General features: G+C 36.3%; 1 protein-coding gene across 1 annotated transcript in view; it reads right to left on the bottom strand.

Annotated features, from left to right (window-relative positions):
• Positions 1–26,037, bottom strand: part of wscd2 (WSC domain containing 2) — a 56,326-nt gene that overhangs the window by 18,194 nt on the left and 12,095 nt on the right. The window contains exons 3-4 of the mRNA XM_048187085.1: positions 6,074–6,187; positions 3,631–4,503 (exon numbers count right to left, since the gene is read on the bottom strand). Coding sequence (XP_048043042.1) covers positions 3,631–4,057 — 427 coding nt within the window. The 5' untranslated portion in view covers positions 4,058–4,503; positions 6,074–6,187. The remainder of the gene's footprint in view (positions 1–3,630; positions 4,504–6,073; positions 6,188–26,037) is intronic.

Below are 26,037 nucleotides of genomic sequence, written 5' to 3' on the forward strand. Positions count from 1 at the left end.
TTGTAGACGGATGCTGGGGGCTGAACTCAAGTTTCTGTCCTTGACATCTTTTGAGATTAAATGTGTGCCTTTACAAACACAAAGACACAATCTTCACAATTATAATACAGTGGCTTCCTCTGTATTAGAGGCTGATTGCTAAAGTCATGCCACAAATGACTGTCAAAAGTGAAACATGCAGTGTTTTACTAGAAGCCCTGAGGGTTACACTTGAGAACCATCTGTTCAAACCTCACTATGGATAAAGCTAATGACCCGAGACTTACACAATCCACTAATTGGCTTTCTTTTGCCTTTTTGTGGGTTTCTGTTTGAACTATAGTGAGTTAGCACAGGGGACTGTGGTGACTTTCCTGGATGTAGTCCATTCACAGAGAAGTATGATTCAATTCTGAAGGGGCCAACATTAGCAATTCAATCAAGCTGTTTCTTGTGGTGTAATGTTCACTATGATATAAGTAACTTGCAAAGTGCATCCTGTAAACTAAAGCAATCATGAAGTCTTTCAGATTTTACTTTGGACTCAACGAGGAAATGCAAAGTCTGTGCACACCATAAACTGTATCTATAACCATAAAATGTTACCTTTCAAGATAATAGCCGTTTCCATGCAACAACTGTAAGGACACAAATGCACAATATTGTTGGAATCATTTTCAAAATAATTTTTCCAGCTGATGAACAATAAACACATAGACAGCCAATCAAAATCCTCCCTACTTTAAAGCACACTGAGCAGTTATGATCACAGAACATTTAAAATAATGGAGCCTTAGTTAGGCTTCTTTCAAAAACATAAAAAAACAAACAAACTCATGAACAGTAGTGTAGCTGTCATACTAGATATTGTTATAATTTACATAATGTTCTTTATGTGAATGGACCTTTAGGGATGATAATATCGAATGTTGATTCAAAAGAGATATTTGGTGTCTGTTGGTCAGCTGTTTGACAAGCACTCAAAAAAAATATATATATATATGTAAATATATATTTTATAAAAATAAATATATATAGAGAGAGAGAGCGATATATAAATAACTGGGATGTTTCAGCTTTTTACGTCTAAGAAGACCTTCAGCAAACACCCTCAAACACACTTTCCTACTAAACCAAATATGATGCAGGTCACATCATGTATATTTAATCGCATCACCTCAAAGAAAAAGCTTTTATTTTAAAGATTAATGAACTGACTTTACAATTATTTACAGGAATACTGGGGACTTGAGAAAGTCCGATTTTTTCATTTGCACACGACTAACCCATGAATGTGAATAAGTGTTAAAATTCTTTAATAACCATAAATGCTATCTTTAGGATCACTCACATTAGGTTTTATTAAATGGATCAAGGATATTTTCTCTATAATATAAAATTTTGCTTATTCTATTCATTTAAAAAAATAAAATAAAATAAATATCATACACTTGATTTTAAGACTATTTTGTGCCTGCTGTTGTAAAGCGGATGTCCGGTGTAAAGTGCACCACGACAATCAGAGCAAACAGTGCTTTAATAAATAAATCTAAATGGCACAGGAAAGCTCAGGGAACGGGTATCACAATCAATCACGTAACAAAGAATACAGAAAAAAAAGAACTAAGGAAAACTCAGCATAAATAGACCGGTGATGATTAACATAACTTAGGAATATGTGCAAACTCAATGAATTACCATGGAAACAAACTAGGCAACTAGGCAAAACAGGAACAGAACACAGACAAAACTGTTAGCAATATGATTTTTAGGAGAGATCAAGCATCTGTCAAAGGCTATGAACTAAGAACAGCTCTCGAATGTGCTACTCTAGCGTTAGAAAAAATGTATACACATTCATTATTTACTTCAACAGTCACCAAAAGGGCACCTCAGTCCTCCAGCTTAACATTAAGACACAAGCGGTTTGCCATACTCCACTGAGCTTCAACTATGGCCTGTCGTTGACAACTGACCACTGACACGCTAAATCGCTCTCTTCTGATCTTGAAGGGCCATCGTTCTAATCAATAGCTGCGTTCTGCTTCACAGGGCACGCAGTGTTCACTACACCCCGAGCACTTCAATCTGACAAAAATAAGCTAATTTGGAATGCCCTGTAGCACTTGAGTCACACAGATTAAATTTTAATATGATGAAATATCATGTAAATAAAATAAATATATCATAATTAATATTTTAAATAAGAGTGTGTGTATATATATATATATATATATATATATATATATATATATATATATATATACACATACAAACACACTAGTGTTTTCACCCCCCAAAAATGGTTTTAAACCAGTTATTTATATCTTTTGCTGTAGTGTCAGTAGTAAATATCAGTTTACATTTCCAAACATTCATTTTGGCATTAATTGTAATAATCCACTGAGATTTTTGTATGCACGAGGAGTCTGCTCCACACTGATCTCACCGTCATTGAATCTGTCTGTGATTACATGAAGAAGATGAAACTGAGACACACTAAATCCAGAAGAACTCTGGCCGTGTCTCCAAGACGCTTGAAGAAACCGACCTGCAAAGCAACAGTACTGTGAAGAGTTTTAGGAACTCTGTAAAGTGAGAAGGTTTTCAAAAATACTGTCATAAATAGATTTTATTTATCAATTAACTTCTATTAACTAAATCAAATCAATATTTGGTGTGACCACCCTTTGCATTTAAAACAGCTTTTGTCCAGGTACAAAGTGCGCATTGTTTTTCAGGTAGCTTTGCAGGTCGGTTTCTTCAAGCGTTTTGGAGACACGGCCACAGTTCTTCTGGATTTAGTGTGTCTCAGTTTCATCTGTTTATTCATGTAATCACAGACAGATTCGATGATGTGAGATCAGATCTAAGTGTGGAGCACTGGCTGTTGTCAGACTTCTTGTGTATTCAAAAATCTCACTGGATTATTAAAATTGATGGCAAAATGAATGTCTGGAAATGTAAACTGATATTTCCTACAGACACTACAACAAAATATATAAATAACTGGCTTAAAAACTTTTTGGGGGGGTGAAAATACTGACGTGCCTAAGACTTTTGCGTCTTTTTGCAATCTTTTTGGCAATCGACGCATACTCAGTGTTATTATATTACAAAGTTCCTCCCTTAAGACGCTCCTTTACTTCTCCACTGAGAGTGTCTGAAGTTGCTATCATCACAAGGAGAACTGTGCTTTGTGGTTTGCGTCATTACAGAAGTGCAACATTAATCATTTATTTTTTTAACACATAACCACATGTGTCATATGTGTGAGAATGTGGAAGGTATTCTGTTAAATAAGGAAAACTCTGTCTATAATGAGATGAAAAGACCAACATTGACAGCAGTGTTTTAAATGCTTAAGCAGAAAGTCATCCTTGGTCTGTCAGCTTCATTAAAGAGACTATGCTTGTCAACTAGCTTCACCAGCTACATTGGCTGGACATTTTTTTTTTTTTTTTTGCAATGTAGTATTAACCAGGTTGGACTAGTATGGAAATACATTGCTACTGGTTTGTCCAATAGCTTTGCTAAACATTCTTCTTTAAGTTTTTAATAACATCAGGTCAATGGTCAAGATGATCTGTCTATGACAGAAGTTAAAACAGATGTAAAATTTTGGTTCCATAGTGAGGGAAATGTTCCTACCTCTCCCGTCATCCATCTCTTTGGTGGTTCTTCCTTTGGCTCCATGGCTCCAACTACTGGTATGATCGACTCCTCTTCCGGCCCACTCTGGCGCATCCTGTGCTCCATTTTCCTTCATCCACGGTGGTCCAAATCTCCGGGGGGATCTCCGTGTCTCCTTAAACACCCTCCCTAGGAGCCCCAGACCATCAGAGGTAGAGCTCCCACCACCTGTGCCGCCCCCACCTTCGGATATAAGTGGGTCACGACCGCTTCCAGAGGTGCCAGTGGTGGAAGTATCACTGGAGAAGCCAGAATGAAGGAAAACAAGGCTGCCAGCGGTGAGGTAGAGGAGGATGAAGGTGAAGAAGCGTACCGGTTTGCGCCGGAAATAGCGGTGGATCTTCAGCAGCGTTCTGGCCATGATGGGCTCTCGAGCCACACGCATTGGCCTTTGATGTTGAACAGAAACATATAAAATCAGAGACAGCACCTTCCTAAAACGTTCATTGTGCTGCGAGTCCCAGGAAACAGTAGCTTAGCTGTAAAGGTGACGGTACTGATGTTTAACACAGTTTGTCCATCTATCATGGACTTTCAAGTCTGAAGACACTTCCCCAGCTTCCCTCTGTGGCAGTGTGCAGGAATGTGTCCGTGTGTGTGGTGCCTTTCTATGTCCTCAAAGAGGCAGCAACAGAAGAGATCGGTGCTACCGCAGAGGCCATGTTGTGAAAGACGAGTGGCAGTGAAGACTGAAAGATGATATTGCCGGAGCGATGCTTTCACTCCTGTTATCGGACTCTCGCTCTCCAGAGGCCTTGTTTCCCACCAAGCTGTCCGTCAATCAAAAGCAGCGCTTCTTCATTCATTCCTGACTCAGTCCTCACTCACAGACTGAAAAACATAATATGACAGATACTGAACAAGAAGTAAATACTGATGAGGTCTCTGAGCAAAGAAAAGCACTATATCTGAAAGCGATTAAGGGCATAGAGCTAAAATTCAATAACACAATGCAGCAGTATTATTCATGAACACCCAAACCATCAAACACAAAGGCGAGACACTTTTAAGGGCCTGGCTCTGCAGAGAGCAGAAATGTGCCAATACAAGCATGTACACATTTATGCAACAGCTACACTCAGAAAGGCTGGTCATGTCTTAGTTACATCCAAATGTTGTTTGGCTTGAGGATGTTTGTCTTTTTACAGATATTTCCAAACAACAAGGCTGATTAATTAAAATGTTCATCTTGTGATTTAAAGAACCACTTTAGGACATTAAAAGAGTCATTTAAAATGCATTTGTTCTTCGGTTGATCTCTTCTTTTCTCATAACAAAATTACATCAACATCACATCACTCAGGGGTACACAGTGCCACAACTCATTAATTTGCTTCATTCAAAGAGTGAAACGATCAAAAAAGTGTTTCACACAGAGGAAAGGAATCTGTTTCAAAATGTATCAAAGTCTTACTTCTCAGCATAGTATTAAGTAATAAGTAGCTTTCCTACCACTGCAATTTTCCTAAATAATATTTTTGTCTCATTTTCCAGTAAAAATAAAACATCCTTAAACCAAGGTCAATACACTTGAAAAAAATTCAAAAGACTTGTATTCATTGAATATATCTTAATAAGTCAAGTCTATTTTTCATAACCAATTGGAATCCTGGAAACATCCCAACATCTTTGAACAATGAAAGGCAAATGACAAAATGCTAAGAGATTGTTAATGTTTATGCTAAAAAATAAACAAAATGGTATTTTGTTTTAACCAGAAACCTCACAAAAACTGTTAGATTTAAAAACAAGACTTAATTCGACATTTGTGAATTTTGTAAAATATCTATCTTGTTTAAAGGATGTTTAGATATTTATACTTGAAAATTTACTTGAGAAACAAAACTGAATAAGTGTTTATGATTCAGATCATTTTGAATACATACAAGTTTATATTTCAAATCCATAAATCTGAATGTAATCAAAACATAGTGAAGTGTGTGCTTAAAAATGCAATAAAAATATCCAACTTAATTTAAGATATATTGTCAGAAAACAAGTTGTATTAACTGACACAATTTTGTTTCATTAGTAAATGAACTAGTTTAGATATCAACATTCAATATCAATCAATTTTTATTTTTTCTAGAAATCAATTTTTTATTTTTTTTTATTTTTTTTTGCAGTGAATACATTTTTGCAGTGAATAAATTGTAGAGCTAAACGGGATGGAAGTAGTCCATTCCCGTTCTCTCAAAGACCCCAGTGTCCACACTGGGGAAAAACATTCAGGCAAAGTGTTTAAACAAGCAGTCATAATCAGCCTCATTCCAAGGGTAACGGAAATTTCCATAGCTAACATCTCCCTACAGACTCTGCGTGAATGTGCATGTGAGAGTGTGTGTGTGTGTGTGTGTGTGTGCGTGTGTTTGGGCATACAATGACCCAATGTCACCGTTACCTGACCCTTGGGCTCCCACCTGCCGCAGTCAGAGCGGAGTCAGGCTGATGTTATCATGACATTCTAAACCAGCAGCACACAGACTTCATTCAGTGTAGATATATACCTCAGTTCCTATAGAGAGGGGAAAAGAAGGGCGAAAGACAGGGAAAATTCCTTTAAATTCATGTTACACACCAGGGTGTCAAGGATTTCACTTAGTGTAAGCTCTTTATACTTAATTTTTTTTTTTTTTTCATTTGCCTTAAGCACGTGTTTTTTTAACTTTGTAGGCCCAGGCCTTTAAAAGTGCTTGTAAATGTGAATGTGTGCAAATGTGTTTTCTTGTGGTAAAACTCAGACTGCTTGGAGACATATGGGCGTCGGTTGGTGTGACAGTAAATAAGCAGTCAAGAGTGCAAATCAACTAAAATACAATCAAAAGCATTGAGGTCCCTGATATAAAGTACAGTGGCCCCAAAAAGTCACAGTTAAAATATATGAATGTCATTGCATTTGGAAACAAAATATAAAAAATAAGGCCATATACTTTATTTTATAGAAAGATAGGTCAGGACAGGCACACTATTCAAGAAAAATATTTCACAAAAACAAGTTTGTTGGGTTTTACTGTAATTTACAAAACAGGTAAAAAAAACAATGATTTTCTGGCTGTCAAACAGTAACAGAAATAGGACTGCCCCCTGATACTCGACTAACTGATAGTCAACTAGAACAGGCTTGGTCAATCAAGATTTTATTAGTCTGTTAGTGGCAGAAAAAAAAACTCCACAGGAAGTGGTGAAATCACACAGTCCATGAGGGAGAGATCATTAACGGCAGGAAATCCAAACATTCGCCTATCATTCATCAACCTCAAATATGGCTTATGTAACATGTAAGTAGTAGCAACTTTACAAATCCACTCACTCTAATGTTAGTCTATTATTTGGCGCTATTATCAAATGCTTGTGTGGAAAGCGTGCTTACTGCATGACACGGAGGCGCCAGTGCGATCACTTGCATTTAATTTACAATACTCTGTCATTTTGGTCATACAGATAAAAGTAATGCAAACTGTAAAAATACAATAACATCAAAACATTGTGCTTTTGTAAAATAATGAAAACAATCAGGATGTACGTTCTGCCGTCTCTTGAAATTTCTACTTTTAAACAAACCAATTCAAATGAAAATTAAATATTCTTAGATTATGTGATCCGTATGAAACATGTTCATAGTTAACAGGCTACTTTATATTTAATCCTAACACTGATATCTGACTACCTTGTTATTAATTTGGAAGACATTCTCAGGGTAGCCGGATATTTAAAGCGGCACTCAGTAAGATTTGCGAAGCTCCCCCTACAGGTTCCTTCAGTGAATCACACTGTCGTAAATACTCCAAGCGCAGCTCTGGACTACAACGACTACAACGCTCACCAGCGCAGTAGTTTTGTTAAAACAGTACAAGAAATATCGATGGAGGTGGGTAATTTTCGAAATTGTCTTATAAAGTCATAATATATACATTGGTTTTGAATTACCGTAAAGCATTTTGTCACTCTCGCGTGAACGTGAACATGAGGCGAGATTGTGTCGGGTCGGCGCAGCTCAACTTGCAAGTGCTGTTTTCTGGCGTAGACGTGCCAGAGGGGGTTAGTGCTCGCCTCAAACACACCACTACAAGTCAATTAACCATCGTAAGGACTTAGAAAACTATTTATGAAGGTAAAAAAAGTTACTTAGTTCTGCTTTAAAATTGGAAAAAAGTGGTTTGACCTCTACTTTGACAGCATTGGCGTTCTTTGATGGATATTTTTCACATTCACAACAAATAAGCTGAAAAATGTTCAGTAAGAGAGACTCATGGGCAAACCATGTCAGAATTAATCTTGGCTGCTTGAGTTAAGGGCTATGACCTCAGGTTACAGTCCACAGGCTTTTCCATAAATACACACTCCGTTACTGCTAGAGGGGGCAAGCCACTGCGCATCAGCACACAGAGCGCCACAGTGCCATTACAGGCCTTCCTGCACATTCCCCACTGTAAATAAAAAATACATCTGCTCCTGTGGGACCACCCCCGCTGTCACTGTCGCATACAGACAGTAAACCTTCAACTTAACTTGGAGTCTTTAAACAAGTGCAAAACTGCTGCATCTCCCATTTTGAAAACCAATAAACTGCTGAAAATGTAGTTAAGTTAGTGCCATTAACTTTAGTTACTCAAAAACACTGATTTTTAACAAAGAAACATTCCTTCAGTTTTCTGGATTCAAGCACTGGCAAAAAGTGTAGCCTCAGAGCCTCAGAAGTGTAGCCTTACTGATTGGGCAATATAGTCTCTGAGGTCAGGTGGGGAAAGTTCATGGATGTCTTTTTACACACTCCACCCAAGCAGTTCACACGATGAGGAATTGTGTTTTGTGGTTTGTTTTAACATGCTGTCAGAAAATATCTGAAAAAACCCGTTTAGCCCATTCTGTGTAAAAAATCCACCTAAAATCACAAAGACAAACATTTACAGTAAATTAAAGAAACATTTTTTTTGAGGGAAGCAAAATTGATAATAAAGCAACAACAAATGTTTCCCATCAACAATTATGTAAACGAATCTCTCCACATGTAATTGTGGTTTGGGCGCAGTTACGTTTCTGTAAAGAATACCGATGTGGTTCTCCGCCAGTGTTACAGGACAGTGGGTGGGACATATTTTGGTTTGTATATTATTTTCCTTTAATTGGCAATTTTAATATGAAGTTTAATACTACTTGGACATAAATGGACATGTGCTGATTAATGAACTTAGTTTTTGCCTGGTGAATGATAAAACGGGCTCTTTTGACCAATAAGTCACCACCTAGCAAAAACCAAAAACACCTTATTAGTGTAACGCTGGGAGACTCAGGCAGGGGATCCAAATGCAGTGTTTTATTAAAAGCGAGCGTGGTCGTACAAGCAGGGTCAAACAGGAACAAACAGGAGCAATAAGGAACAGGCAGAGTCGTAGTCAGGGTACAGGCAAAGGATCGAGGCAGGCAGCAATGGGTAAACAGGAATCAGGCAGAAACAGTAACAAACAAGCAGACTGGGAAATGACGCTTAGAATTGTACACTGAGGCAACAAGACTTTGCAATCAGGCGAAGAGTGTGTGAGTCTTTTATAGTCCAGGTAATGCATGGCAGCTGGGTGTGGTGATTAGTGTAGTGATTGGTGGAGTGAGTGCAGGTCATTAGCAGAGAGGATTATGGGGAATGAAGTCCGGGAAGTGACAGGAACAGACGGTGATCATGACAATTAGTGGTCGACCAATATTTTATTTTATTTATTTATTTACTTTTTTTTTGATGGCCAATGTAAAGCCAATATACAATTTATATTTATATTTCTTGATATTTAAAAAATTGGAAATAAATCATTTGAACTTATGCTTATGCTTATACATAAAGGTGCCCTAGAATTAAAAATTGAATTTATCTTGGCATAGTTAAATAACGAGTTCAGTACATGGAAATGACATACAGTGAGTCTCAAACTCCATTGTTTCCTCCTTCTTATATAAATCTCATTTGTTTAAAAGACCTCAGAAGAACAGGCGAATCTCAACATAACACCGACTGTTACATTTTATGTTATATTTGCATATGCCAGCCCATGTTCAAGGCATTACACAAGGGCAGCCAGTATTAACGTCTGGATGTGCACAGCTGAATCATCAGACTAGGTAAGCAAGCAAGGACAACAGCGAAAAATGGCAGATGGAGCAATAATAACTGACATGATCCATGATAACATGATATTTTTAGTGATATTTGTGAATTGTCTTTCTAAATGTTTTGTTAGCATGTTGCTAATGTACTGTTAAATGTGGTTAAAGTTACCATCGTTTCTTACTATATTCACGGAGACAAGACTGTCGCTATTTTCATTATTAAACACTTGCAGTCTGTATAATTCATAAACACGACTTCATTCTTTATAAATCTCTCCAACAGTGTGTAATGTTAGCTTTAGCCACGGAGCATAGCCTCAAACTCATTCAGAATCAAATGTAAACATCCAAATAAATACCATACTTATACGATGAGACATGTTGCATGACGAACACTTTGTAAAGATCCATTTTGTGGGTTATATTAGCTGTGTGAACTTATGCTGTTAAAGGCAAGCGCAAGCTCCGTGGGCGGGGAGCGCCAGATTTAAAGGGGCCGCAGCCTAAATCGGCTCATATTTAATGATGCCCCAAAATAGGCAATTAAAAAAATTAATTAAAAAAAAATCTATGGGGTATTTTGAGCTGAAACTTCACAGACACATTCAGTGGACACCTTAGACTTATATTACATCTTTTAAAAAGACGTTCTACAGCACCTTTAAGATGGCAACATCTGTTACAGTATTTTTCACAAACAAAGAAACTGTCTAAAAAAATGAATAAAAATTAAGTAAACACTGTAACCAACAGGGGACTCAGTAAGGAAAAAAAATTATATATATATATATATATATATATATATATATATATATATATATATATATTCAAATAAAGACAAGGTAACACTAATTTTACATACAGCACAGTGAAAATGACATGAACATGACAGAGTGGCCAACTGGATATAGTTTGAAATCAAAGGTTTAAAGTTTGTCAATCACACATCTCCTGTCCATATTGAATTGGCACTGAGCAACCGTCACGCACAGAGTAACACACATTCATGCAGTCTACAAATGCACACTACAGAAGATCTCACAGCTTAATTCGACCAAGTCTGCAAGGTTTATGAAATTAAATGTTAATTAGATATTCAAGATTTGTTTGAATGATATAATGCTGACAGTAAATGATAAAGTATAGTGTTTTTCTGTCTTTCTATCTTTCTAGCAAATGCTATAATTCTTTTTCTTATACCATTTACTTTGTTTAACAGTTTAATTATCATATTAGAGAGAACTGTAAAACAGAGACAGTAAACTAATGAAAACGGAGAATGGGAGCGTTGTGTGTTCAGGTGCTGGCGTTCTCAGTTCTCAGCTGTCAAAATAAAAGTCCCTCTTCCAAAACATCTGCCAAACAAACAAAAAAGACTTACTGGCCGATATTTGGATTTTTTTAAACATTGCATATAGCCTTATCATATATTGATATATTGGCATCATCATATATATTATTTGACCACTACACCTCATCAAGCAACATTCTAGACTCACAGCAAAATCCCCAGTGTTAAATTAACACCCCAAAGTGTACATATGAGTCCATCTTGCTGGGTGTTAAAAAGTAACACTGAAGCAGTGTTAAAGTTAATGAGATAATTGATTGATGATTGAGTGATGATTGACAATTACTGGAGACACCTGATGTTAATAAGCAGAAACACTGAAGAAACAACAAGAGAAAAAGCGAGAGACACAACAACTACAACTGACTTCCAGCCATTAAACATTATTACACTTATTATTAACCAGTTTGATTTGATTTCTGTCATACATCAACAAAAGTTCTTATTGAGAATTAACAGATGTTTAGATGTTAATGTTTTAATGAAAGTTTAGTTTGAAGTCACCATGATGGTGAAAAGCATTTCCTTTAGTTGGGCTCTTGACTCTATTTATTAACATTAATTTATTTCTGGCTGCTCCAACTTTGTGTTTGTAGAGCACATTTGTTATGGCCAGAGAAACTATGTTCTGAGCTGTGTTTCCCAAAAGTGCTGCAAGCCAAAGTTGATCAATTTAGGTTTACAATGCTTTGGGAATCACAGTCATAATGATTGTGTTTTCTCATTGTGAAATGGCCAGATTCACTGGTGACATCCAGTTTTAACTGGTGATATAGATGTTATATTATTTCTTTATAGCAAATCTCTGTTACCGCTTGAGATCCAGCAGAGCTTTTATAATCTGAAGGGGTTTTTTAAAATACACACAGACATCAAGAATCAGCATATGACCCTCAACAATGGTGACAATCAAACAAAGTGCTTCATGTTGCAGTGCATGATGGGAGCCACCAATCAAAACTCATCCATGGCTCCCATCATGCATTGCTGCATGAATAAATTATGCAGCTGAATTGTCCTGTAATTTTCATAGATTGTTCATGTTTGCTTTTATTTTTCTGTTGTTTTGTTGTGACAGTAGCTTGTTTTGTGATGTTCAGAGTTGATCTGTTAGTCAGTATTTTGTATTTATTTATCGTCACCGTTCTTGAGAATCAGATGCTGATTCTTGATGTCTGTGTGTGTTTAAACACTGAAGCTTCAGTGCATAATGTATTATTCTTAAAAAAAAAAAAAAAAACATAATACTGCTGTTGGATCTCAAGCTGTAAAATCACAGGACTACAATCATTAATACTAAAGCTACACATCAAGCACACAGTCAGGGAATTAGACTCTAAACAACATCAGGCCATCATATGATGATTATATCATCATCAAATTATATTGTGACCAGATGCTATTTTCTCTGACCATAACAAATGTGCTTGACAAACACAAAGTTGGAGCAGCCAGAGAATAATTAACAATAAAAGGTAAAGAGTCAAGAGCCCAACTAAAGCAAACGCTGACCTCTTTCATGGTGACTTGAAATGAAACATTCCATAAAACATTAATTAACACCTTTTTTCTCTCTTACCTTCAGTGATTCTGCTTATTAACATCAGGTGTCTCCACTAATTGTCAATCATCACTCAATCATCAATCAATTATCTCATTAACTTTAACACTACTTCAGTGTTACTTTTTAACACCCGGCCAGATGGACTCATATGTACACTTTGGGGTGTTAATTTAACACTGGGGATTTTGCTGTGCTCATGGATGAGACTTTTGCAAAGCACCACTTATGTTACATTTTTTTTATTCACTTTGGTACTATTTTCACATCTAAGGTGTACATTTTCAAAACTCTTAGTACAAAAATCCAAACTGATCACACTTCTAACACAGCTAGTCATGCTTTTCGTTTCAAAACACAAGATCGTTGTAATATGTAATGAGAACATTTGGTTTAATCTCAACAGTATGTTCTTCTTTCAATTTAATACTTTTAACAATCAATTAATTCAATAGCAAACAATGCAAGATACATGTCTCAAATCACCGTTATTGCTGAAATAATTACAGTTACACAGGCTACAGATACCGCATTAGAAAATACACTTACATTACCTAAATTGCATAACTGACATAAAATCCATAATGTTTGTAATAGTATCTATTCAGTGTGTTATCAAAAGGTGTAAAGTATGACACATGCAGTCATAATGTTCTGTACTAGAACAGAGTTTGTTGCCAATACAGTAAATGATTTGTCTGGCTATCACCAGACCAAGCTCAATTTAAAACTGAACATTGGTCTGGAGAGTCTGTATGTATTTTCTACTGCACAAGAGGCGTGATCAACAAGCATTATTCACGCAATTGGATAGTGACGTACTTTGCAGAGCTACGCGAAAACTCCAGACAGGTTTAGTTTGTATTGGTTTGTAGCATTGATCAGCGGTTTGCAGAAGCAGCAATGGCATCAAGCGATTTTTGCAGGTTGTGCAAAAAAAATATTTACACCCACTCGAGCGATTTGTTTGCTAAACTAAAGAAGTCATTCAGCATCATCGAGAGGTTAAAAGGAATTGGACTGACGTCGCGCTTGCCGTCGCTTCTCTATCGTCATCGTGTTATACCTGCCAATAGCGAGCAAGGTGGATAAGCCAGTCTGTGATTGGTTCCCGCAAAAGTATAACAGACGCAGTAGAAATGAATGTACGGGTTTCCAGACTGAGTTGCCGGGCGAAATCAAATCGCCGGCAGATCAGGCTGGGTTTACCCAGTCTAGTAAATGATCTCACTGTACCATATGACTGAATCTATACTGTAGTTGATCTTTACAGATGAAGGGTGAGTTACAGTAATGTGGCAGTCTCTACCATAATAATCTGTTTACAGTATCACATGGCATACTATAATGTAAAACGATGCCATCCGTCTCCCTTCTTCTGATTCATCTCTGATCAATCTGAAGTTATACAATGACTGTTTCTTTTCCCTTACTCTGTCTTACTGTGTTCACAAATTTCAAATCCCTCTGTATCTGTATCTCTCTCTCTCTCTCTCTCTTTCTTCACACAATGAAAATTGTGGTCATCATCTAAGATAAACTCATTACATTTGGTTATCTATATCGGAAATTCCAAATAAGTTCTATAGAAACTATGCCTATAGAATCTGTGTCTATAGAAATCTATACTGTAGGTGTACCTAATGATCCACTGATGAACCATTAAGATCAGTTGGATTAAATAACAGACAAATGTATAAAACAGAATGAAAAGAGATGCAGATCAAAAGTTTGATAGTAGCATTATGAAAGGCAGTTACTGGGAATGAAACATTTATATAGATGAAACACTTATTTTGTGCTGTAAAAAGGAAACTTTGTGATTTTGTGTATTGTACTAACAAAATTGAAAATATGCTGAAATGTTTGAAAAAGTGCACTGTTGTGATATTAGTACTAAGAGTTATGAAAATCTACCAATTGCTTGTGAAAACTGCACCAAAACAATAAAAAAAAACTGTAACTACAAAACATCAACATTTACTTTTATGTTGTTGTTGTCATAAAGCTTTCATTTTTCCAAATCAAACCTTCAAATGACAATAGGAAATAACCATCATGACACACAACAGAAGCTTATTCTTCTGCCTGACAGAATGGTAATTTAGTTATTTAGGATTTTTTGTAGAAGAGGTTAAAATTATTCTGAGCACACACAAACATATCTCTCAAAAGCAGACAATCCCCAATCCCTGCCAATAGTTCAGAGCGGAACCTCATGTAGTGTGTTAAAAATGACAGCATCAGCATTCCCCCATTAAAGTGCCATGACCCCAGAACCACAGGGGCCCTTCTCTCAGCCTCTCTCTCGCTCTGCCTCCTCATGTTTTCTTTGTTCAGCAGCTTTCACTTCAGATTAAAGGCTGAATTCCACAGCTACCATAATGATGTTTACATTAGAATCTACAGGCCCGCAGGCATCTTGCCACATACCAGCATGTGTCAAACTTTGACGACCACTCTCATTTGTGATGAATGCCCAAGTGATCTACTTAACATTGCCTTTGTGTATTTAAACTCTGGTTTACTGTCACATTTCAACATATCAGACCATATTTTGCTTACTGTATGTCATGACATTTGATGTACCACAGATGCACCTTGCCTTCGCCTACACAGGTGAAATTGTCAGCTCATCAGCAGAAAGAGTGTTTACATATGTGTGCATTTGTCCATTACATTTTGTGCACAGAATAAAAACATCCAAACAATAAAAGATTATTTTATAAAAAATAAATCCAGGTTCTTGTACAGCTTGTTTGTTTTACAGTTTTTGACCACACAGACACACACAGACAGACAGACACACACACACACACATTTTTGTGAATTGTGGGGACATTCCAAAGACGTAATGGTTTTTATACTGTACAAACCGTATTTTCTATCCCCCTACACTACCCCTACCCCTAAACCTACCCATCACAGGAAACTGTGCACATTTTTACTTTCTCAAAAAAAGTCATTCTGTATGATTTATTAGCCTTTTGAAAAGTGGGGACATTGGGTAATGTCCTCATAAGTCACCTCTTTCTGTAATACCTATGTCATACCCATGTCATTATATACATTTGTGTCCTGATATGTCACAAAAACGCGTGCACACACACACACACACACACACACACACACACACACACACACCGTATCAGAAAATGCAAACAAGAAACTATATTTATAGAATCCGTATCTATAGAAATCTAGTGATGTACCAAATGATTCATTGATTAACCATCAAGATCAGTTGGATTAAATAGACAAATGTATTAAACAGAATGAAAAGAGATGCAAATGGAAAGTTTGATAGTAATAGCATGAAAGGCAGATACTGTGACTGAAACATTTATTTAGATGAAGCACTTATTTTGCATAGTGAAAAGGATACTTTGTCATTTTGTGTATTGTATTAACACAATTGAAAATATGCTGAAATGTTTGGAAAAAATGTGCACTTTTGATGATCTGTTGTGATATTAGTACTAAAGAGTTTTGAAAATTTACCAATTGCTTGTGAAAATTGCGGCAAATCAATAAAAAAAACTATATATCATAAAAATAAATGTGAGTTCACCAAGTAATTTAATATGTAAGTCATTTTCATTTTTCATTCACATGCCTTGAGGCTCTAAAGAATAAAGTCGTGGTTGAGCGTGGTTTATTCTAGATAATGGATTTAGGTGTTTTTTGTCTTTTTTTGTTTGTTTGATTATGCATATATTGAACAATTAATAGTTTACAATTAATATTTTATCAATAGGGCAGCCTAATCAAACTACGGCAAACTGTAAAGTTTGGCAAACTACTTTTATTGATATTTCAGCTGATATTTCCCTTGTACTGTGGCCTTCAGTTATGGAAAACAGTGCACAGAAAATGAGTGCAGCATCTCGTTGTGAGCAGAATATGCAGATATGTCACATATAAATCATTGCGGCAGTTGTGTGTAAGACAGCTTCCCTGGTAACTGTTGTGTTAATTAATTAAAAAGGGAAAAAGAAAATACATTTATTTTACTGGAAAAGACTTAACTAGTCTCTTAACTTTGTTAGAAACTTTGTTATGTTCCTATCATTCATAACCCAATCTACACCCATGCACTGCGCTTAATGTCATATCTCTTGACTGGATGAGTTATCTATGGCTATAGCCTGTTTTAGGCACACAAAGACTGCCTCACCCTGCCGTTTTAATGCCAGCCATTTTAATTAGAGGGATGGCTGATCTCTTAGCATGTGCCTGTTACTGGCTCTATGCCCAACTGCAATTAATAACTGGTGTGCCTGCTCAAACGATCTGGCAGCCAGATAACAATTTCTCAGTGAGAATCCTTAGGGATCTCCTCTCCTCCGTTTGATCCTGCTACTGGAGTTTACATGCCACTTAAAGCAATTTTCCTGTGTGTAGCGGGTGAGAGGAGAAGGGGGTTATCTAAGTGCTGAAGACAACCTCTTTGAGATCAATAAAATATAATAATAATTTATCTATAGACTTGAATACACATGTGAGAAAGCAAATATAATTGTTTTAAATTTCTAAACATTTTCTATTGCACTTTACAGCCTTCCGGAAATACTCGAAACAAAACCTAAAAATAACGGTGAAATACAGTACATGTCACGAAAACACGGCATTAAAAATGCATGGTAGGAAATGAGATATAACCGATTAAACTAAAAATATCTAGACAAAAAGGGGAGATATGTATTTAGAATCTACCAGTCCGCAAAGGTAAGGGAATATCTGCTGTGTGTCTAATTGTTACTTTATCTCCATTGTGCTGACACTGAGAAGCTTTTTCAATCAAAATGTCTAACGTCAGCTAATAGTGACTGTAATGCTTCTATGGCCAGGACAATAAGAGCACTGGGTTTTACAGTTAAGCTTAAACAGAGGGATTGGAGAGAAGTGCCTCATTGTAATCTTTATAATATTACACAGTCCATTACCCTCAATCCTCATGCTTTTATTCATCTGGGGAAACAGAGGGAGGTATGGATAGAGGGAGAGGGAGCTAACAAAAGTAGATTGAAAGAACAGTAATTCTATCACATTATGTGCTGTACAATAACACTGAATTTATTGTTTCCAACGGTATCTTATTCACTATTGAATAAGAGTATAAGGGTTATGTCAATGATTATCAAATGACTTTAATTATGATATTTGCTCAGGTGGTTGCTGGGTTTATCTGAAATCAACGTGATATAAATTGGTAACGAGAACACATAGTGTGCGTATCTAGATTTAAGCCATTCGGCATGGTAGCCCAGACACACATAGTCATAGGCCGCTAGTGTTAAGCCATTCGGAAAGGTAGCCCAGGCACGCATAGATAGTAAAACATGCGGTCCCATTAAAAAAACAAAACAAAAACAAACAGTACATATGTGTTGGTGGTAGATCTGCTTGTTTGGGGGGGGGGGGTTGTCCTATTTTCATCCCATCTATGTCATATGTGTGTATATATATGCATGTATAACAATGCAGCAGCTTGTTTTATTGCACTCAGCAGCATGCTATATTGTCTTGTCTATTTCTCGTGTCTCCTGCTTTGTTGTGGGGTTATTCATGTATGATATATGTGCAGCACGTTGTGAATAGCAGTAGCAAGTCTCTGTACTTGCTCTGCAGCAGCAGAAACACTCAACAGAATGATTTCTAAAGGATCACGTGACACTGAAGACGAGTAAAATTCAGCTTTGCCAGGAATAAATGACATTTTAAAATATAATAACAGAGAAATAATATTTCACAATATTACTGTTTTTACTGGATTTGATCAAACAACTGCAGCCTTGCTAAGCATAGGAGACGTTCCTTAAAAACATTAAGAAATTTTACCGACCCCAAATTTTTGAAAGGTAGTTTATGTGATACTGTATGCATCAGGTGAACTTTGTCAATCTATCTAAAAGGCCTAGCAAACTATATTTGATAGAAGATAGATCTTTTGATGCATTTCTTTGTAGACCTCATCTTAGACCTCTGCAGTTAGTGAATAAATCTAGAAATATCTGAACCATGGCATGATTGCTATGCACCCAAGTAATAGCTGTATCTCAAAAATAACTGACCTGAAACTCTCCCATGCTATTCCAATCAAGATAATGAGAAGCACAGTGGTTTGGGCCATTGAACTGATTAGATGTTTGCTGTTATTATCATTAACCCCATATATCCAATAAAGGATCACATAAGCATGGACTGTAGGGGTGTAACGATACGCTCAGGTCACGATACGATACGTATCTCGATACGGAGTTCACGATACGATACGTATCACGATATTTTGAACAAAATGAAACTGAAATTCAAACAAGATTTATTAAAAAAACATGAACAAATTTCAATAATTTTCCTTGTTGTACATACAAGATCACATTTCAATAAAATAAATAAATATAAAATTTTAATAAAAACCTTCTGTATTCAAATTAACAGCTGAATAGGGCTGTCTGTCACTGAAAAAAAATGTTAAATTTAACATGAACTTAGAATTATGAATAGGGGCCGTTCACATATCGCGTCTAAAAACGCGTGGAAGGCGCGGCCGCACCGCTTCTCCTTCTTTCCAAAGCGCTTGCGCTCCCGTGGCGTCGGTCGTTGCTATGCAACCATGAACTGAGCTCTCCAAGAGGATCAGGATGTTTCTGCAAAGGATAAATGATTTCTAGCCCTTGCATTAGTTTTACTACGAGATATATTGATGGAGATAAGATATAAAAACCACCATGTACAGCTATGATCAGCTGTTCGGCTGAGCTTTTGATGTTTTGTTACGGAAAGGCCATAGCTGATCGGTTGATTCTTGTCACACGACCTGCGGTGCGCTTGCGGCATTCTGAGAAGTTGAGAATTGCATGCGCGTCGCGACCGCGTTGATCCCATTATGAGCGCGCTTGCCGCGCGGCTACATTTGAAAATAATAACTGACTTGCACGCGGAAAAGACGCAATATGTGAACGGCCCCACAGAACTTCTTTAAGCAAAGCATCGCAAGCGTCTTTTGCTTTTCTGTGAGCACAGCTGTTCCTGTGCACTGCGGTGAAAGAAAGCCACGACTTTTCTCACGCGACCATGCAAGAGACTGACATGAGAAACGTTTAAACCTGCTTGCAAGATTCAATGTGTGCCCGAAACACTTACTGAACTAGAGAGCTGATTGAGACACACCATCTACGATAAATCGTTACACCCCTAATACTTATAGTAATTTAAAAATGTGGTAGCATTGGATCTGGACAGGAAGGATAACTCTGGGAGTTGGAAGGGGTGTGTCGCGATTCTGCCTTCTCACATCGCGATACAGGTTCGTGGACCTGCGTATCGCGATTTCGGTTTCATATCGCATATCGTTACAGCCCTAATGGACTTAAATGTTAACAATTTACAATAAGGTCTCATTTAGTAACATTAGTTTATGCATTAGCCATTGAACTAACAATGAGCGATGTGTGTTTTTTTTTTTTACAGCATTTATTAATCTTTGTTTATGTTATATACCATTGTTCATTGTTTGCCATTAGTGCATTAAGTAATGTTAGCAGATGCAATCTTTGATATTAAAAATGTATTGGTAACACTTTAATGTTAACAAATGAAACACTGTAACTACACTAGTTACATGAACTAACAATGAGCAACACTGCAGCATTTATTAATCTTAAATATTGTAAACTCAACATATACTAATGTTGAGGATCGAAAGTTGTATCTGTTAACATTAGTTAATGCACTGTGAATTAACAAGAAATGAAAGCTCTAGCGTAAGTTCTGCCGGGAAGACTCTAATGTTATGTCATCCATTAGATCAGATCAAACCAATCATTATCGAACACTTGGGTATAAAGCATCAGTTCTTACACTTATCTGAGTTCGCAGATGCTGACGCCAATCTCCACCTCCATCCTCCCCACCACCACCAGGATGGTCCCTGTCCATACCCCCGTGGGGGTCGGCTACGCCCCTGCCTTAATTCCGGGCAGGATATGCTGAGCCTACAACCCTGTGTGCTACGGACGGGGCCTACGCCAAAGAACTTTATCTTATTCTGTAGCTTACTGGTTGTTAATAAATTTCATTGTTATGTTATCTTGCCTCCCGAGTCTTTCTGGTAGAACATGAATATTTTTCTTAACTAACATTAACAAAGGTTAATAAATGCTGTAAGAATATATTGCTCAGTGTTAGTTCATGTTAGTTAATGCATTCACTAAAGTTAACAAATGAGATCTTATTTTAAAGTGTTACCAATGTATTATTAAATATTTAAATTAACATTAACAAAGATTATTAAATACTGTAGAAGTATTGTTCATCGTTAGTTCATGTTAACTACTAAATAATTTTAACAAAATGAAACCTTATTGTAAAGTATTTTTACAATAAGGTTTCATTTCACTGCCTTAAACATTTTATAACGACTGTTCTGAGGGCTGTTTTATTTATTTATTTTTTGTTTTTTTTGCCATGCTTATTACTGGTATTCATATCAGTCATACAAGCCATTTAGCTCCTAGAACAAACATTGTTTTCATAATGGAGATTGATGCGATCTGAATCGATGTACTAAACATGTACATCAAGAGATAAGCTGAATAAGTCAACTCAAGCAGTTACAGTCACACACTCACAATAGAGTTCACTATGGCAGTGTTTCCTGTGTCACCTTCGGTCAACAGCGTCATTAATTAACTTAGAGGAACAGTCTGTTTTTCCACACTATAGCCAAGCTGGAAAAAAATGCTTCACTGATCTTTCCTGTGGGGAGTGTGGCTCTCCCTTCCTGGACGTTGATCCCAAACCCCAGTGATTTCCCTTTCTTTACAACTCATACAAACCACATACAAAATTACTGTATTCTTTTTTAATGGGTAAACAAAAGCCCACTTGGGTGTAATTTGGACTTCATATTCTTATAATAATGGATTCATAAACCCTTGTTACACAGTAACATCCTAAATTCAAAGCACCGACCAAATACAAACACACAAGCATGCTCAATCTGCCACACGCTGAGCCAGAGAGGGAGAAGGAGCAATGTGCCAGTGATTCTTTTTATTTTTGAGCCTGGTCAGAGGATGGATTTTGTTATCTGACTAATGTCAGTCAAACACCCACCCACACAGACCACCAGATCAGAGCCAAGAACCTTCTGCCTTGAAACAGATCAATTCACAGCATAACGCCAGTGCAATCCTGCGCGTCTTCAGCTAAACAATAACAAATCACTTAAGTTCAACTCAGTTCAACTAAGTTCTAAATTACTTCAAACTAGACCTCTGAAAAAAAAATAAAAAAAAATTATATATATATATATATATATATATATATATATATATATATATATATATATATATATATATATATATATATATATATATTCATAATGTTATAGATTTTTAAAATGTTTAGAATTTTCAATTTGTTCCACCCATACCTACTGCATAGGAAATTAATACAGAAAAAAAAAAAAAAAAAAAAAAGTGCAGGTATCATAAAAGCAGTCAACATGATTTCATATATTTATTTTATTTATATTTATTATATATATATATATATATATATATATATATATATATATATATATATATATATATATATATATATATATATTAGTACATTATATTATTAGTAAAAACAAAGTTTTAAGTAAAGTTAAGACATGATGGCCCGGTTTCACAGACAGAGCTTAGATTAAGACAGGATTAGGCCTTAGTTCAATTAGGGCATTTAAGTAGCTTCCACCAGACTGCGATTCCGTATTCTTCAATCATTTGTGTCTATAAAGCATTTACATTTCCATTTTTTAAAGAAAATAACCGATCGTTTCTCTAGATAAGACCCTTATTCCTCATCTGGGATCATTTAAAGCCCCTTGAAGCTGCACTGAAACTGTAATTTTGACCTTTAACTGATTGGGGCCAATTGAAGTCCACTATAAGGACATGGACATCTTGTAGGACATGGGAGTGAATAAATTATCAGGAATTTTTTATTAGAAAGTGGACTTTAACGAATGAAAAATGCCGCAAGTAAGTTCTATTACCTGTTCGTGGTCAGTCAATAGCTGCGTGTGGTGTCCAAGTTTGTAAATAAAGACTAAATGACAGCTTCTGATATATTTGTTTAGCGATTTATTTCATTCATCATCTCCCTCTCGCTGGTGTAACTTTGTATTGTGTGACATTATGTTTAGTTGTACTTCTGTAGTTATTTTGGCGAAAGTAACTCAAAAGTAGTACAGGATCTATAATGTAATCTAATCTATAATGTATTACAGTTTGGAAGTAACTTGCACAACACTGGAAATAAACACTACTGGTGTGCATCTTGAAACAAAACAATGGCTCTGACTGACATTTTAAAGTATGTCAGTGCAAATGCACATGTATTTTTGTCTGGGACTATCTTAAGCCTTGTCTGTGAAACCACGGGTAAGTCTGATAACAACTAATAAGCATTTTTTTTTAAATATGCTTAAATTTAAACTGTACTGTTTTCTAAAGGAGCATAAGACACAAATAAGTCAAATGTGACATCTAAACTTTACAGTAAACTGACTGTGAGACACTATAATCCTGTCTGTCTTTTGCTCCTAAAGCCTCTTAGTCTAGACTGACTCCTCTCAACCGAGTGAGAGAAAACCAGACTCAACCCTGATAAATAACAAACTCTCCCCCTCAAGCAAATTATGAAGATAAATGTTTTCTTATAAAATATGTATGATTAAATTTGAGAAAAATGGACATTGGTACACCAATTGTGAAAGTGATCGTTTCAAGTATGCAGCTAAATTTTTCACACAAAAAACCCTGCTATATTAGTCATTATTTTCTCACCTCCCACCCAAATGATTTCCTTTCCCAGAGAGGAGAGGAGAGGAGAGGAGAGGAGAGGAGAGGAGAGGAGAGGAGAGGAGAGGAGAGGAGAGGAGAGGAGAGGAGAGGAGAGGAGAGGAGAGGAGTCCTGTGTGAACAGAGCCTTGTTCTGGCTTGTTGAATGAGTATTGAAGTGTAATACCCTTCATTTCAGCTAGAGCTCTAGTTAGAGCTGGGTTAGTCTCATTAGAGCAATGGAACAGCAGGAAGAACACACAATTTGGCTCTTAATGTGTGTCAGGAGAGCACTGTGTCTCTCAAATCCTTCCAGAGCTATGAGACTAGGAGAGAGAGAGAGAGGCAGAGAACCAAGAAACAAATAAAGAAGGGTTTTTATTGCTGAGTCTTTTAATATTAAAGGGAAAGTTCATCCAAAAATGAAAACTCTGTCATCATTTACTCACCTTAATGTTTTTCCAAACCTGTACAACATTTTCTTTTATGTAATACAGAAGGAAAAGTTCTGAAAAAAATGTACGTATCTTTTTTCCATGCAGTTACAGGAACTGAAGCAGTCAAGCTTCCAAAGAACACTATAAAGATATCATAAAAGTGGTCTAAATGAAAGCCATGATAGTTATTTGTCACTGTTCACTGAAAATCAGATGACATCGCTCTACCTCTCCTTGACAATTGAGAAAAGTAGCAATCTCCAATTCATGAACAAATTATTCTTTTAATGAACCTATTGATCGATTCACAAAACAGACTGAACCAGGGCATTTCTAGCCTTCTATCGGTACTGTGTGTAGAGTAAAGAGTCATTCTAAAGCTGCACATGTAAAAGAGCTACTTCATCACTGGCAAATGATAGAAGACATTTGCGACTTCTGTTCTAAATACTGCATCCACCCTCAGTGCTGGTTTTCTTTTCTGTATTATAAAATATCCTGTTAATATTATTGTGTGATAAGCCGATCTAAATGATTCAGTACAAGAGTGAACTGTTTGAATGAATAATACTGAATCACAAACAATTTTTTGACCTTTTTGTAAAACCGTTTGACCGATTGATTAATCTGGCATCATTAGTTCTAAACAACTGATAGAAAACACATGACATGACTGTTGAAATATTATCAGGGGAAATAATTTTTTACAGGATTTTTCATCAATATTTTACCAAGGCATGTTATTACGCGATGATATTACGCAGCGGCTGCAAGCCCCTGTTTGCACAGGGAGCGTGCCTTGCAACCATGGAGACATTTGTGAAAGAATCTGCGTAATATCATTGCACCTGCTGCAAAGTTCCTTGATTATTCCGCCAGAATAATATTCCTAGACATATTGGACTAGAAAATTGCAACTTTTCATTTTCTGTCAGTCTTAGTACACGAAGTAACTACAGAAGAGTCAAGTTTTAAATAGGAAAAATATCGAAACTCTTTGGTCATTTTTGAGCGAGATGCTATTTGGTCTAATCAGAGTCAATGAACTATGCTAAGCTATGCTAAAAGTGCTACTGATAGCAGCCCGGAGATCGGCTGAATGGATTCGAAAACGGTAAAACTCAACTGTTTAACTCTAGGGGAGTTGGAAAATGAGCCTATTTTCAAAAAAAGTGGAGTGTTCCTTTAAAGGATTAGTTCACTTTCAAATTAAAATTTCCTGATAATTTACTCACCCCCATGTCATCCAAGATGTTCATGTCTTTCTTTCTTCAGTCGAAAAGAAATTAAGGTTTTTGATGAAAACATTCCAGGATTATTCTCCATATAGTGGACTTCAGTGGAGCCCAAACGGTTGAAGGTCAAAATTACAGTTTACAGCGATCCCAGACGAGAAATAAGGTTATTATCTAGAGAAACCATCGCTCATTTTCTAAAAAAAAATTAAAATTTTATACATTTTAACTATAAATGCTCATCTTGAACTAGCTCTCTTCTTCTTCTCTATTAGAATTCCAGCAGCAGTGTAGACACTGCTAAGTGTGTTACTGCCCTCCACAGGTCAAAGTTTGAACTAAATTGTCATATACAATATGCTAGTGCAAGTATATAACAATTAGTTCAAACTTTGACCTGTGGAGGGCAGTAATACACTTAGCAATGTCTACACTGCCGGAATTCTAATAGAGAAGAAGAAGAGAGCTAGTTCAAGATGAGCATTTATGGTTAAAAAAGTATATAATAATTTTTTTTTTTTTTTAGAAAATGAGCGATGGTTTCTCTAGATAAGACCCTTATTTCTCGTCTGGGATCATGTAGAACGCGTTGAAGCTGCACTGAAACTGTAATTTTGACCTTCAACTGTTTGGAGTCCATTGAAGTCCACTATATGGAGAAAAATCCTGGAATGTTTTCATCAAAAACCTTAATTTATTTTCGACTGAAGAAAGAAAGACATGAACATCTTGGATGACATGGGGGTGAGTAAATTATCAGGAAAATTTTATTTAAAAGTGGACTAACCCTTTAAGGCTTGAGATGCTTTCAGAGTTAGTTTTTTTCTTTAATAGGATCTTTTCATTAATT

This window comes from Megalobrama amblycephala, linkage group LG4 (assembly GCF_018812025.1).
Source record: "Megalobrama amblycephala isolate DHTTF-2021 linkage group LG4, ASM1881202v1, whole genome shotgun sequence".
NCBI lineage: Eukaryota > Metazoa > Chordata > Actinopteri > Cypriniformes > Xenocyprididae > Megalobrama > Megalobrama amblycephala.